The sequence below is a fragment of the Lepisosteus platostomus genome, chromosome 15 (genome assembly GCF_059453375.1).
Source record: "Lepisosteus platostomus isolate fLepPlt1 chromosome 15, fLepPlt1.hap1, whole genome shotgun sequence".
Classification (NCBI taxonomy): Eukaryota; Metazoa; Chordata; class Actinopteri; order Semionotiformes; family Lepisosteidae; genus Lepisosteus; species Lepisosteus platostomus.
In genome coordinates, this window is record NC_142625.1 from 15,565,539 (window position 1) to 15,582,107 (window position 16,569).

Consider the following 16,569-nt stretch of genomic DNA (forward strand, 5'->3'; position numbering starts at 1 on the left):
TTTGTTCCGGACTTTCCTGATCTCTTTCCTCCAAGAGAGAGCTTTGCAGCAGATGTTGGTCGAAGTGTTCCAGCACTCAGCCTCGGACCAGTTTCAGTCTTGCTCCTCCTGTATTAAATGGTTTTCTACGAGGAGAAGGGTCTCTTACCAGCTCCCATTCACAGGATTGTAATTGGTGGCATCACGTTTCACAGTTTTATTTGGAAGATACTTTTATCCAGAATGCCTTACAGCCGTTCCTATTATACACCTGGGTCTTTTACTGCAGAAAATGAAGGACCTTGCTCAAGGATAGCGCAGTAGGCACCTGTCTAGGATTTGAACCCAGAGCCTTCTGTAACATGCTGTACTCGTACTTTAAGATGGATCCAATGGCAGGCAGACAAACAGCTGGAGACGCGGGCGAAGAAGCAGAGAAACACAGTCGAAGGCAGAAGTAAGCAGACATGATTCTAATCCGCAGAAGCTTAAAAATCAAAGTTTTGAGCAGAATCCCCCAAAAAAACAGAGAAAAAAGGAGGAAGCAAAGTTTGAAAGCCAGAGCAAGCACAAGTAACAAACCAGGTGAAAAACACGCTAAGACTAAGCGCCTTAGCATCACCAGGGCTTAAATATCATGTACTACGTATGTTCAGGTGAAATTAATTTTTCTGTCTATTACTGGTTGTTATTGCAATGGCCTGATAGACAAATCTGTCAGTTGTGGTGTCTTCAGTGCAACTGGCGATCCTATGGCACAACCGGTCATGATACCTTCCTGTGACAATTCCACACATTTATTCCACGCTAATGATACATACAGTACCGTACTGTCCCACAGCTGCAAACTCTTGTCTTTTACAGCAGTGGTTCTAAATGAAAATCCCAGTGGGGAGGCACAGAGAGTGCCCACAAATCACTCCAGGGTTCTGTTTTAACTGTATGTTTAGGCATTCTTTCAAGCCAAGCTAGACGTTTCTATATTTTTAAAAAGCAAAAAAAAAAACTTTTATTTTAAAACAAGATGAGTTTTGGATTTATTTAGATACGTTTAATACATGTATTCGCTCCTCTGGTTCACTAAGAGTACTGTGCTCTACGACACACTTAAACACACTGCCATCGTCATCCTCTTCCGGTGTGAATCTCAGGAAGCTCCACAACGAATAGAGCCCGCTGGCGTTGAGAACAGGAGGAGAGTTGGAAACGCCAGCATGTATTGGCTGGTCATTCTTTTGCCATTTTACAGAGATGCTATCGGGGCAGAAGTTGCTCACTGAGCAGTTCAATGTACACTCCTGTCCTGTCCCAGGCTGAGGAGGGTCACACTTGATCCACATGACTTTCGGGGCCATGCCTAACAAGACAGAAAACACTGTTATGAGGAAAATGTGTTATTTTGATAGTACCATCTTAGGTGTGACAATCATTGTTTTAATGTGCAAAAAGCGAGAAGAGAAGAAAGGAACAACTTCTGTGCTTACTTGAAGGGTAAAAACAGCAAAACAAACAGTTTAAACAGACCTTCTTTGGAAAACTGGGGTTTTAAAGTTAATTGCTGTGAAAAAAGTTCTGCGGCCAAGTCTCAAAGCTTGTCCACACATTAAATCTCTGGTGAGTATAGGGCAAGATGGCACCTCAAGCAAGATCCTACCCTGCAGGTTGAGCTCGTAGGAGATTTCTCTGAAGCCAGGCTCAGGGAAGCTGTCGTGACGCACACAGCAGGTGTAGACAGCGCCCTCGTCTTCCTTGGTTACAGTGAGCTGACTTTGGCTCCAAACACTGTATAGCTGCCCAGAGTCTTCAAAGGGTCCAAACTGGGTGACATCCTTCACTGCCTGCCCGTCTCGGAACCACTCCAGGGTAACACTCCCAGGGTAGAACTTCTCCATCCTGCAACACAGGACGAGCGGCTTCTGCAGTTCGGGGATCGGGGGGAGGCTGGATATTTGAAAAAAGGATGGACGCACTAAGAAAATGAAAACAAAATTAATTTGGACTCACAAGGAAGACTGTAAATAACAGGGCATTATCTCACATTCACAAATCTGAAGTGAAAGCAGGAAATTTGTTTTTCTTTCTTTTCAACCCTCTCTTTGCTTTTTTTTTCCCACTGTGAATATTCTTACGTCCTCTTTCCTTGATGCTTGTGAACACCCCCCACTTTGTTTTTCTAAATTTCTATCACCTGTTATTATAGTTCTGAATAACACAAAGTACATTTGGCAAGCAGACCTATACATGTTGTACATGTTACCGATATAAAACTAGTGTTTGGCTGAAACAACAAACTTATTCTGTCAAAGCTTTTAAGCAGTATTAACACCTTCTAGCATAAACTCATCAAATATTGGAGGAATTCGGTACCTGGTCAGTACTGGGATAGGTAACATTAGTGGGAAGCTAGGTTGTAGCTGTAAGGGGTGTTTGTGCACAAGTAGGCAACACTCTTCCTTATTGGCTTAGAAGTTTCAGAAGTAATGTTTTAATGTAGTGACCTGCGGATGAGACATTAATCCAAAGTCCTGACCACTTGATCATTTAAAATCCCATGACACAAAAGGATGTTAACCCAGTGTCCTGACTAATCTCCACTCTGGGCTTGCACAATTTAACACACCAAAAGCTTCCCCTTAAAGGGGAACTGCACTCCCAATTTCTCAGACCGATTATTTAATCTCGGAAACAAAATCAATTAATTGATGTAATAGAAAAAAAAATGACAAATTTCAAATTAAGCACAAAAATGTGAACTTTGTGAAAATACTGTAAGTTGCAAACTTGTATTAATGTTCCCATGAATTGCTGCGTGATGCAGCCCTTCCTGCTCACTAGTCACTACAATGCCTTATGTAATGTGATATATGAGTAAATAAGTACAGGTCGTGCAGCAGATATTTCACTGCATAAAGTTTCCAACATGATCTGCATGCAGAGTTAACAAGTAGGTAGTATTTGTCAGCAAAACTGTCTCAAAGTCAAAAGCAATATTTCTATTGGATTGGATTAAGGTGTATTCACTAGCCTGCTTGTTTCCAATCTCATAGGGCCACATCACGTCACCAGAAGGTTTGTTGCCTCATTCTGAATCGCAGAACATGGCGTTGCGCATACCTGGAAATTTCATCTATTTTGTGATGTACAGTCAATTGGAGGTTTTACAAGATACTGTGTACATTTTTCTTCCATCTTGGTTTGAAATGCGCTCATCAATGCTGCTAAAAATAGCTTTGCAGTTCCCCTTTAATTCAACTGGTGAAGCAATTTCTCCCTTCTCCACCTCATCTGCCATGTAGTGGGGCTGCTGATGCACAATGGCAGCTGTACATCAGGTGGGGCTCAGTGGAAGCTAAGGTGGGTCCCCTTCTGTTTATAATGTACTTTTTGACCATTTTGGGATTATAAATTAAAGAACTTATTATTAATTATTATAATAAATATAAAGAGTATTTAAGTTCAAAATCAAATTTATGTTACACCCTGGTCTTCACAGTAACTATCAAATGCCTCCTGTTGCCGTGAGAACGCGATTGGGTTGGCTGTTCGTGCCACCTGCTGCCATTTAACAGGTAATTTCTGCATCAGCGCTGGATACTTAGTGCTCCTCTTACAAACCAGCCTGTCTGCTACAGTACTTGTCCTGCACTCCAGCTGAAACTGTCAGAACCATCTAGTTCTGAGTCTGAGCCAGGACCTGACCAAGAGCTGGATTCCCGACTTTTTCCTGGTTGCTATACAGCTTTTGACAGCGTTATTAGCAACCTTTCTGATCTGCCTGGCTGTGCGGCACGGCCCCTGCTCTGCCAGTCTGCTCCTATTCCCAGCCCTCTGTGTCTGTCTGGTGCATTCTCCACCTCACCTGTCTGCTTGCTTTCGCCCAGAACTAGTGACTGGATTCCTCAGCCTGTCTCACAGAGGTGAACTTCTCCAGGTCTGTGCAGTGTCGTAATGGTTAAGCTATCTTATCTTTGAGTTTTATTATGTGGGTCACCTTCCGTGTCCTCACCTGTAACTTTGAGGACAGCTGTCCTGCAGATTTCTGTTCGGCCACATCGCACAATGCAACAAAACTCAGTGTTATCGTCCTCGACAGCCAGCTGAACAGGGATAGTGGAGACACAGAGCCTGTGCTGTTTGTCAAACTGGTTCTCAGCTTTATCGCTCACGTCATCACACCTGTTAAGTGGAATAGCTTCTGGAGAGCCGCCCAGACCCTCTGACTGGTCATGGTACTGATGCTGCTTCACCCTCAGCCACTGCACTTTGAAAGCATGTGATCTGAACGCAGTGATGTTGCATTTTAATTTTGCTGTCTCGTTGGCATATATAATGGCAGGGTGGATAATTTCAGAGACATCTGGAGGAACTACAAAGAAGAAAAAAATATTGGCAGTAAATTTAGTAATTAATTTAGCTTGTCTTATCCCTTTGAAGATCAGCACAGACCACAAAAAACCATAAGGTCATACTGGCAGGTTCCCTGAATGAATACTGAAGCTATCCGCACTTTCATGCATTTGAAAATAGCCCGTTTCCCTTCTAATACAACCTTGGCAACTGCATTTTGATTTATTTTGGACTACATACTGTAATACTAAAGGTGAAAATTTAAAAATGGTATCTCCTGATGTAGAGCTCTCTGGGTAGACATTGGGTGAGAAGAATGTGATAAAAAGACCTCTTATAAGAGAATAGCCTCTAGGGGTGGCTGGGCTTGGTTAAGTTAGGGTATTCTCAGTAACCTGTGTGGCAGTGCCACCTGGAACTGCCTCATATTAATACTTACCTAATGGCACCAATGTGGGGCTCCTAGGGTACGGCATTAAATGGCTATCACAGAGCATACCTTAAAGTATGGGACCCTGATCTTTGTCCAGGAAGTCTGAAGTGTCTGTAGGTTTTCTAGGTCACAGTATTTGAGTAATTGGCAGAAAATATTAGCTCAGGCCAATTAAGCCAGTAAAAAGCTGAAATAAAACCTACTTATGGACACAGCAGTGCTCCAGAACCTGTTAGGCCTCTCTGCTTTAGAGGAAAGTGTAGACAACCCTGGGCCATATTAAATAATGCTGCAGATTGCTTATATGGAACAAAATAAGGCTTACCTCTCTGGAAATGCCTGAAGTATATAAACACTGCTCCCAGGATTGCCAGGATGAGAAGCACACTGGTGGAGAAGGTGCCAGCTATCACTGCTGTGCTATCAGAAGGCAGTCTTGGGGCTAGGCAGAGACCACATTTGTTGAAAACAAAGCCCTTCAAGCAAGGTTTCATACAGCTATTTAAACCAAGCTATTTACAACCTTTTGGCACTAGAGCAAAGCTTTCTTCAGCTCTTAATCACATTCCCATTTCTTTAATAATAGAACTAAGAGTACTCTGAGCTCATCTGTTAGTTCACTGATTAATCCATTTATTGATTTAATCATTCTGGTCCATCATAAATTATGACCCTTTAAAGTACCCATTGACTCTCAGACTCAGTTCTTGAAGAGCCCAGTGTCTTCTGGTTTCTGTTCCAGCTGTGCTCTCGGTTGCATAATTTATCTAGTTAGGGAATTAGCAGAATAATCGTAACTGTTAATTCTGTGACACAGGCTCTGAGGTGATTTACCAATAATTGAATGAATGTCCTATAATCAAGTGTAAAAGACCTTAATAATCCTACAGTATATATTTCTGACTTACAAAGGAATCAATTGTTTAATTGACTGCTTAGGTTGGAACAATTAAACAGAAGAGACAATACCCTCCAGGTACTGAGTCCAAGACTCCTTCTTAGATAGTAACTCACAACAGCAAAGAGAAATGCAAAGTATTCTAAGGTTTGACTGCACCTGGAGAAGACGAATCTCTCACCTACAACTTTAAGTGTGGCGTTTCTTCTGTGGGGTGTGCCATAGGACTTGTGTTTGATTTGACAGACATACATGGCCCCATTTTCTTCCATACTCGCCAGCACTGTAATACGGCTGTGGACGTTATAGGTCTGGTCTCCGTTCGGAACAGGAATTCCAGTGCAGACGTCTCGTGAAACGGCAGGGAGCTCCGGAGCAAGGTCCTTCTTAACGAGCCAAGTCACTTCCATTAGCTTGGGGTAAAATCTAGTGATTTCACACAGGATTGTCTTCTCTTCACCCACGGTGATGGTGGCCAGTTCAGGAAGCACTGTTACAGAAGGCCGCACTGTTTGTTGCAAAACATTTTTTTTTAAAAAGAAGAAAAAAAAACAGCATGTTTTGCGATTACACTAAAGGCTTTCATTTTCAATAAAACATAAAAATCCAAAAGACAGCATTGACTACTCATACAGTAACCTTTTTGGGAAGCCAGTCCAAAAGCCAGCCAGATTGTATTAGTTTGGACAAGTGATGAAACCCATATAGTGATTTATCCTACTAAATCCAAAGGAAAGTACAGATAAGTGTGCTTCCAAATGTAAAAACTGTTTCAAAGCCAGTGATCTCAGTAAATGAAAATAAACAATACTAGCATGCATGACTATCAATGCAGAGAAGCTGAAAACCATTACAATGCGAAAGGAAGAGAAAACAAGTCTGTACGAAAAGAGTGTGATAGCAAACAGTAACTAGCAAAAACAGCGTTGCTTAAAAGTCACTCTTGCTCATTTACATCTTGGTAAAAGTGCAAACTATATACTTTTTCGATTTCAAAACAAATATTTTTCCTCTTCATAGATGAATCCTTATCATTTATTTTCATGCACTTGATGTAGCTCATAGCAGGTACTGTACTTTGAGGTAAACTAGATACAAACAAGCTTAAGATTTAATTTTTAGCTAGCTGGCCTACAACCCAAACTGATCTGCCTCTCCATGAAGAGCTGAACCCAAGGGAAACAAACACTCTGAGGCAGACCAACACATATTCACTCCAGAGCAACTCCTAGCAGTTTAATTTGCTGATTTAAAGCAGCATAAGAGATTTTACCAGATCTTAACGTGCTGCTCATATAAAGAGGCCTAGAAAACCTGCAGGAATGTTGCCTGTACAGGACTGGAGTTGGGATCCCCTGCTCCAGTCTTTTTAAAGGGGAACTGCAAAGTTTTTTGTTATATTTGGGGGCTAGAAATAATTAGTATTGATGAGTACATTTCAAACCACGATAAAAACAAATTGCACAAAGAAGCTTGTAAAACTTCCAGTTTACAGATATCCATCTTCTGTCCTCTTCATTCTTGTGGGATCACAAGGAAGCCACAAGATTCTTAAGCCAGCAATCCAGTGGTGCAAGGGAGGACACACCCTGGACAGGAAACCAGTCCATCACAAGATATTCAGAGTTCCAATTGGGGAAGCATGAAATATTAAAGTAGAAAAAACTAATAAAAATAAATGGCTAAAACAGTAATGCACTCATGCAAAGCACATATCCCTTGATCTTCGCAAACATACACAGCTTCAGATTGAGAATCAGTGTCTTCTCATTCTCATTCCACTGAGGCTTCCTAATGGAACTAATTATTGGGTTAATTTATCACCTTTTCCCAACGGTTTAGCTACTGGGTATGTAGAGACCTAGTGCGATCTTAATGTACAGACACACACGCCTCGGTACAGGTTTTAGAGAGATCAGGTGCGTGGACCCATTGACTAAAAAGCACCAAAACAAAACAAACCAAGAAGACCCAGGAGTTTGCAAAACCTGGGTTTACGTTTTATTTCGTTTTTTTTTTAATGTGACCTTTTGCACAAGGCGAATGCAATTCAGAATGAGACGGAAATGATTCTTCTAATAATTAAAAATCAACGTTTTTTTTTTTTAAGTCTTTACCTGATACATCCAGCTGAATGTTTCCATAACCGACCTCAGGCGTGATCATGACGGTACAGGTGTACGGCCCCCCGTCCGCGAGTGTCACATTTGGCAAACGCAACGAGGCGTCACCCTCTACCAGTCTGTGCAGAGCGACGCCCGAGCCGGGGCGGCCGTGAGCTTCTCTGCTCCCATCGAAAGAGTACACCGCCCGGCTTCTCCCGTCTCCCGCCATGACCTTCCACTCCACGGCGATGGCGCTTAGCTGCACACGGGGAGGCTTGGAAAACGAGCAGTTTAAAAGCACCTCCTGGCCCGCGAGACAGGATACTGGCAGGGTGTCTGTCTTCACCTCCAGCGCACCTCAAACATGACATAATATGCAGCATTTAATTGCAACGTGCTGCATCATAATCATTGCTAAAGACAGAAGTTGAGAGTAAAAAGCAGCCAACATAAAACAGTTTTTCCCCCCATCCCATTTTCTAACTGGTGAGGGTCGCTGTGGTCACTAGCTGAGCAGAGCAGACCAGCCTACCCCTTCCCCAGTAAAAGTCTCCAGCTCCTTTTGAGGGACTCCCGGCTGTTCTCAGGCCAGCAGAGAAATATACAGTAATCCCTCCAGCTTGGCCTGGGTCTGCCCTGGGGTCTCTTCCCAGTGGGCTGTGTGAGGTTAAACCTGCACCCCCATTCTCACCAGATGCCAGAGCCAAGTCAGCTGCCTGAGGGACTTCAGGTTGTGTTATAGAGCTTTGCGGTCCTGGTTGGGTTACTTTTGGCAAATTGGTCTAAGGAGAGTGGCCAGACAAAGAATGATCCAGCCCCACAATGGTACAATGGAAATCTAAGAATACCCTGTCTGATTAGGGACACCCACTTTAATGTGTGTAGGCAGGGGGTCTCTGACTTTGCACTCTAAACATACTCTCGACTTCACACCACCTGAGTGGCCACTCTGGCTCCCCCCTGCTCCCCTCTCCTGCGCTACAGTATATAATAATAATAATTGCTTACACTCATATAGCACTTTACTGGACACTCCACTCAAAGCACTTTACAGGTAATGGGGATCCCCTCCACCACCACCAGTGTGTAGCCCCCACCTTGATGATGTACTCTCACCACACACCAGCTCTCAGTGGGGAGAAGAACAGAGTGATGAAGCCAGTTCAGAGATGGGGATTATTAAGAAGCCATGATTGGTAAGGGCCAAGGGGAAATTTGGCTATACCCCTACTCTTTTCAAGAGACGCCCTAGGATTTTTAATGACCACAGAGAGCCAGGACTTTGGTTTTACATCTCATCCCAAGGATGGCGCCTGTTTACAGCATAGTGTATCACTATACTGGGGCATTAGGACCCACATGGACTGCATGGTGAGCACCCCCTGCTGGCCCCACTCACACCTCTTCCAGCAGCAACCTTAGTTTTTCCCAGGAGGTCTCCCATCTAGGTACTGAACAGGCTCACAGCTGCTTAGTTTCAGTGGGTTGCCAGTTGACAGTTGTAGGGTTATATGGCTGCTGGCATACAGTACCCTCGCTTTCTCACACCCGAAAAGAATTCCACATCCGAAATTTTGTGTTTCCTTTCTCCTCTTTTCAACATGAAATAAACCTTCACTTGTTCGCAGCTACCCGCCTGAACTCTAAACATTTCTGCCAGCAGCTAATGTGAAATTAGTTTTCGTGTTGTTAATTATTTGATTAAAATGTCCATAAGGCCGATGGACAGAACCTTTTTAAATTAACGTCTGAAATCAATGTCCTCTACTAAATACTATGTATGTTGGACGTTTTGCTTTTATTTTCAGATGAATACTGGGACTATGGAATATTTTGGGACTTTCGCTTTACAAAAAACTTTAACGTGTTTTTTTTTTTAATTTGGAAATTATATTTACGATGCAAAAACAGTGATTACAGTACATCCGATCTGAATACCAGGATCTCTCCCGTTAAAAAAATAAAAATGCACCCATTTTTATCAGGGTTGTTATACACGAAAATGACCAAGAACAATAACATTTGCTTAGATTTGCGCATAGCTGTAATACTAGAAATTCGGGACACTTCAGTTAATTCCACCTTTAAAAGTAAAAAAAAGAGATAAAACAAATTGTATTTCAATTGTGGTGTATCCTTAGCTGTGGGCTAATAGTAATTTTAATTAAATATTAAGATTTGTGCCAAGCTAAATCCTCGCGGATGGCGAGATGCTATAAACTGGAAATGTACTACACCTGTAGGCACCTAGATTCAATTAACAATTCTAAACTTAAATTCCCCCCCAAGCGTATTTTAGGACTGTTGACGCTATCTTTCAGCAGCTCAAACAACCCAAGTCTGTTATCAATTTGTGTATACAGGATACCCTAGTTTTAAAATACTTTTCTAAAAGAAACTAATTTCCAAACTTAAAAAAGATCACAATGCCCTAACGTAAAACAGACGATTTTGTCTCATGCAGCTATTTTGTAAAGTTAAAAGTAGTTTACTTGAAATAGTCGTCCTGTGGTAGCCTACCCCTTTAAAAGCAGTGCATACGTTCGCCAAGAGAATAACCTGTATCAAGAATTGACCTTCGTACTGTACCTTACACTACAGGTGCGAAGTACTGCAAACAACCCAAGAGCACAAAAGAGCGTTAACATTTCTAAAATGAGTATCCTACAGTACCTTCACAGATCAGGCACACGCACAGGCAATGAAGAACTGGTCCTAATTCCAGGCGGGGGGCTCTCATGGTTCCCAGTACTCGGGCCAGTGTCGGTTATCCCCCAGACTGGAACTGATAACACACCCACTTCACAGCCGCGCAAGACACACCTCTTCACTACAGCAGCAAACGAAGCTAACCCGCCAGACTGATACAATAAAAGGTTGTGTAAAATCCCAGGACTACTGACTACTGCACTTAGGAACAATTTCAGTGGTGTTTGATAATTGACCCGACTCTCCGGGAGGAGGCGCTATTTTCACGGTGCCACAAGAGACAATTGTATTCGATATTACAGCGACATAGGCGCCTTAACGCAGTTTTCCTACAAAGCATACCTCTAACATTTACATTGCTGGCACCGCTTTATTAGCGATATCGTAAAAATACCGTTAAAACAGTTGTTTTTTTAATTGCCAATAGCAAACATCGACTAGAAATGCATACAAAGCATAAAATAACATAATATGGTAATGTAAAGAAATAATAACACAGGAAGGTATTTAAACAAGGGGTTCGTGATAGTGCAGAATTGTACTCAAACCGTGTTCTTTGATTTGAGTAAGATTTATTTGAGTAATGATTTTCTTGTTTGCAGCTGCCGATATGTACAGTACACGTACAGAACGTACTGAAATGCAAAACTAGAAGCCTGTAAGTGGACCGGTGGAACTAACGTTTCTGGATCAATCGAAACGCAGCACTTGGTCCACATGTATTCTCGCAAGCGTGTAAATACACCACAGGCACGGGTTCAAGCCTATCGTGTTTGGACATCTTGCTGAACGGATGGGATTTGAACCTATGTGCACGCAGTCGCCGTGTTAAGGACTCTACCCAGTACGCCACCGGACTTCAGCACCGCCTACCTGCGGCGAAGAGTCTTGTTCCTCCGCAAGGGACTGGCTTAGTACTTCTTCAGTCGAATTCGCTGCCTTTTTCTGTGAATGTTTGATTCCTCAACTAGGAAAATGTATAATTAGAGTTTTCGGCATCCTAAAATTTAACTTTTGGTTCTTCCTATTATTCTGAGATGTGCCGTATACAGTGATGTCTATAGTCTATACAGGATCCTTGTTAAATATGAAAAGCGCGATAACTAGCGTTGCAAGAATTTACTATACTACCGTGTGAATCGAGAATCTTAAAGCATACAGTTTCCTCGGTGTTCAGTTTTAACACTCTCTAATATATCGTGTCTTCCACACTATATACAGCTCAGATTGCTTGGGAAAATCTTTTTTTTTAAAAATAATAATAAAATAATTTACAAATACCAGATAAAAACGACAATCCAACAAAAAAAAAACCCAACTGTTTTGTAAAATGTCCCTCGAGTCTGTTTAAACAATTGAGCAAGATGCTTCGCTGATAGAGGTTTAGTCTTCGCGTTCTGCATAAGCTACAGTTATAAACACGACAGGATGTGACTTGTAATTCAAGAAAACCGCATACCCAAGTTCAGCCTGAAGTAAAGCCATAAGATCTTTGTGTGTGTGGGAGAGGTGGTTGACTCAGAATTTACATCACCCATTACTAGACTTAATTACGTGAGAATCATTGCTAATATTGGATTCTCAGCGTTTCTGATGCTGAGAAATTAGTTTATAGCTTTACTTCAGGTTGTAATATTTGAATTTGTACACATAAGCTATTCATTCACCATTTGAATGCCTAAACAAATCTTGTACAAAATAATACCCATATCGGGGAAACTGTTTTGATTCTGCATTCTCAAAAACCTGGTTAAAAAATAGAACATTGGAAACATATAAAATTGCATTTATGTCTTTTAAAATAGGAACGTTAATAATGATAATGATAATGTGTTACCAGGGCTATTTTAAAGATAGCTGAAAATATCCCTGATAACAGAGAACTATTAATTTAATTATTAATTTGGCTGGAGCAGAAGAACAGGTAGAAGATTTTATCAGCATTATGATCATCCTGTCCTTAGCTCTCATATAATAATCAAAGAAAATGAGTCCATCACTGATTCAACCCATATAATAGGTCTTTTTTAATCAAATCAAGCTGTGAAATCTCATATCTAACAACAAGTTTGGCTTGAAATGGTTCAGAAATCATTCACACTTTGTAACTGAACACTCAGTGTCAATTACAAGACAGGATGAAAGATTATCTTATTTTCTGTGTAGAAAAGAACCTTGTCCATGTTAATGAAAATAGGCTGACATTAAAGCTTCCATAAAAGCCATTTTAAAGCATCAAAATTTAAGGTGTTATTTGAAAAGCAAGGAGAATATTATTGAAGGAAAACTGAAGCTACACTTTCAAATCTTTTCACTTATATAGTGCTTTTCTGGACAGTTAATGGGGACTCCCCTCTACCAGCCCCCACCTGGATTAAGCGAAGTCTTGTGGAAATGAAGAAACGTTCCTAGAATCTCAGGGTGCAAGTCACAATTACACCCTGGGTTTAGAATACCAGTCAATCGCAATTCACAGGGGCGTATGGAGCCTGGATTTTATAAAGGTTGTCCCACTCAGAAACTCCTGTTTTGCAAAAAGATGCTCTCTCCGGGACAGCACGGTGGTTGGCAGTGTTGGGACCCTGGGTTCAATTCCAGACCTGTGTCAGTGTAGGTTTCCTCTCACTGTCCAGAAACATGCTGGTAGGTTAACTGGCTGCTGCGAAAAATGGCTCTGGGGTGTGTGGGTGCCCTGCAATGGACTGTCTTCTACTTCAGGGTGAATCCTGCCTTGTGCCCATCACATGCCTGGATAGGCTCTGAGTCCCCTGTGACCCTGTACTAAAAGTGGCCAGATGGCTGGATGTTTTCTTTGCTTAAAGCACAGATTCCATTAAAAAAGCTGCATGTGTAGGAAGGAAAAATTACCTGCAATTTTCTTTACATGGTAACGCACCACTGATAGGAGGAGTTATAAACCCTATAACCCATGAAGAGAAGCTTTAGTCCTTCTCCTGCTAGGCCACTGTGTTCTCAGTGAAGCACAGAAAGGTCTGCTTGCTAATGGAAGCCAGAGAAATGCTCTTAACTAATCAAGAGCATTTAAAAAAAGTAACTGAGAAGTTTCTAAATGACAGGGGGGGAAAAAACATCCGCAGACAATCTTCAGTGAATAAAGAATGAGGCAGTGAAGTGTGCCGAGTGTTTAATCTAAAATGGAGAACAGAAAACATTTTTTCCTTAACTTAAGAAATACACAGAAGGTCAAATTAATCCTTCACTCTCATTCCTTCATGGTGAGGAGCTCACACAGTACATCCTTCCAGAATGTGGGGCTGTCAAATTCAGGAACCTCTAACCAGCAGGTTTTCTAGGTAAAATCTCCAGTTTCTTCAGAACAAGAAAAGATTTCAACTTATCTAGTTACATTAATTCTGAAAATAAGAACTCAGATGGAAATAAACTAGAAACTTCCTGCCCCTCCAGTACTTTGCACCCTGCTAAGGCTTAATTTACATAGTAACCACATAACATAGTTCTTAACAGTTCTGAATAGTGCTACCACCTGATTATTTTCAATTGTAAATCTTCATAACTATCCATGAAAGCTGACATAATCTCACACCGATGCACACTCTCAGCATAGTGACTGTGGTTAATTACCCTTTCTGAACAGGCTTAAAGTACACACTGTCCTCTACTGGCTTTGAATAACACTTGTCTAGCGTCTTAATCCCGAGCTTAACTTTAGTTCCCAGTCTGTCACCCCATACTTTACCACATGAAATGGTAGGTTTGTTCCTGGATTGAAAGACTAAGTCTACATGCGGGCAAAGCGGTGGCACTGTGGCTAAGGATCTGCGTCTGTGGCTGGAAGGTTTCTGGTTTGTATCCTGTGGCTGGCAGAGGAATCCTACTCCATTGGGCCCCTGAGCAAGGCCCTTAACCCCAACTGCTGCAGGGGTGCTGTATAAATGGCCAACCCTGCACTCTGGCTTCTCTCCCTGCCTGTATGCCTCATGGAGAGCAAGCTGGGGTATGTGAAAAGACAAATTCCTAATACAAGAAATTGTATATGGCCAATAAAGTGATCTTAATAGGTTTTGCCCTGCATATGGAATTCTCTAACATTTACAAGGAGAATAGCTGAATGTGTCTCAGATTTAAAGTTGTATGTTTTTAACTAAGCTTCTTAGTGTATTTCTACAACTAATTAACTTATCCCCCCATTTAATGCCCCAAAGGCACTTAAATGTTTTAATATTCGTGTCGTGTAAATTTGAGTTTTCCTTGAAAGATCAAAAGAAAAAGAGGAAGGAACAGTCCTGCTACAAGTGTGGCTGGGAACATCTGATTTACACATTACTTCTGCTACTGCCACCCCATTCCCTTATAAACATCCAATTAATAACCTCCAGGCCTTTCCTAACATTTCTTAACAAATCTCTATTTTCTAATTCAAGGTTTTACCTGGTTTCAGTGAACCACAAAGGCTAGTCCAGAGATATTCAAAACAAAACTGTCAGTACCTACCACACAATCCACAGATATTTCCTTTCATCTAACCGTGGGTCGCATACTGTATGTCAAAGGTTTACAGTCATGCTTGGGACAGAAGGTGAAAAGGGAGGCAGGGCTGTGCAGACTGAATGCTTAGGAGTGCATGCCAAACAGAGGTAAGAAAGGAACCTAAGAGTGAAACAGTGGGGTAGGAATCAGGATGTACTTAACTTGAGATATGATGACAGTCAGTGAAAATAAACTGTTAGAATATACAGCCTTTTTTAGCCAGTGGCCATAACACCTTTCAACTCACCACTGGCAGGCCACTAAAGCACAGCATGTGTGATACCTGGTCACCTGGATGGGAGACCTCCTGGGAAAGCTAAGGTTACTGTAGGAGTCGCTCACCCTGAATTCTGGGTGGGTCCTACTGCCCCAGTATAGTGACGGGGACACTATACTGTAAAAAAAAGGCACAGCCTTTCAGATAAGATGTAAAACCAAGGTCCTGACTCTCTGTGGTCGTTAAAAATCCCAGGGTGTTTCCCAAAAAGAGTGAGGGTGTTACCCTGGTGTCCTGGCCAAATTTCCCCCTGGCCTTTACCCGTCATGTCTTCCTAAGAATCCCCATCTCTGAGCTGGCGTCATCACTCTGTCCTCCTCCCCACTGATGGAGCTGATGTGTGGAGAGTGTACAGGTGCACTATGGCTGCTGTCACATCAGCTAGGTGGGGCTGCACACTGCTGGTGGTGGAGGGGAATCCCCACTACCTGTAAAGAGCTTTGAGTGGAGTGTACAGAAAAGCGGTATGTAAGTGTAAGCTATTATTATTAGGAATCATTTTGTAAAAGTGTATATAAGCAGCTGCATTTGCTTTTGAATTTCAAGAACTGGTGGTGTGAGGGTGAAGTCTGTCACTGTAAATCTTTCCGCTCTGAAGAGTGAAGAAAGCTGGCTCTGTTGAATTCCCTCCCTCACCTCTCTGAGTTGGTGTTTGGATTCTAACAATGGGGTTTAAGAAGACAGAAACAAGACCTTGGCCTTTACCAACTGCAATGGAACAAAACTGAAAGGCTATAAAATGCTTTCACTGCGCGTGGTCTCCTTTAACTGCGATAGTCAAAAAGAACTGTTACATTTGCATTAAATAAGCCACACCAACAACTGCGTGGGCATGGTTTATGACAGGTTGTAAACATCCTCTGCTGTCACACTCATTCCTGTTTCTATTCTTTCAGCTGCCAGCTGGCGAGGTACAGGGTCAACAGCAGCAGAAAGCGAATGAGCCCAGTGAAAGACATGAAGATCCAGGGAACCTGGTGATGTAGGTACGTTCTGCAAAGGATACGGCGTTCTTAGACACAACCCTTTTGACCATTTCTGCATGACATCACTTGCTGTCATTTCTTAATATACGACCTCTGAGAAGATCTACAGTCTAAACGTGACCTTGTCATTATAAAAGCACCTGTAAGCTGCTGGAGAGAAAAACAGCAGTTCTGTACAAGATGTGCCCATCTAATTTCCAAGCAAGCTTCCGAGAACAACATCTCATCAAATATAGTATTGAAAAAAAGTACAGAAATACAGTATTTCTGTCCGAACTGTGACATGACAAAATTTATTATATATCTAGATTTTAAAATAGTAATAG

General features: G+C 41.9%; 1 gene segment (V, D, J or C); it reads right to left on the reverse strand.

Annotated features, from left to right (window-relative positions):
- Positions 1-986: 986 nt before the first annotated feature.
- On the reverse strand, positions 987-11,862 carry LOC148648070 (Ig heavy chain C region-like). The segment is given in 7 exon segments: positions 987-1,336; positions 1,634-1,948; positions 3,986-4,345; positions 5,085-5,201; positions 5,839-6,165; positions 7,775-8,119; positions 11,345-11,862. Coding segments are annotated over 6 exon segments (1,656 nt in total).
- Between the last annotated feature and the right edge of the window lie 4,707 nt (positions 11,863-16,569).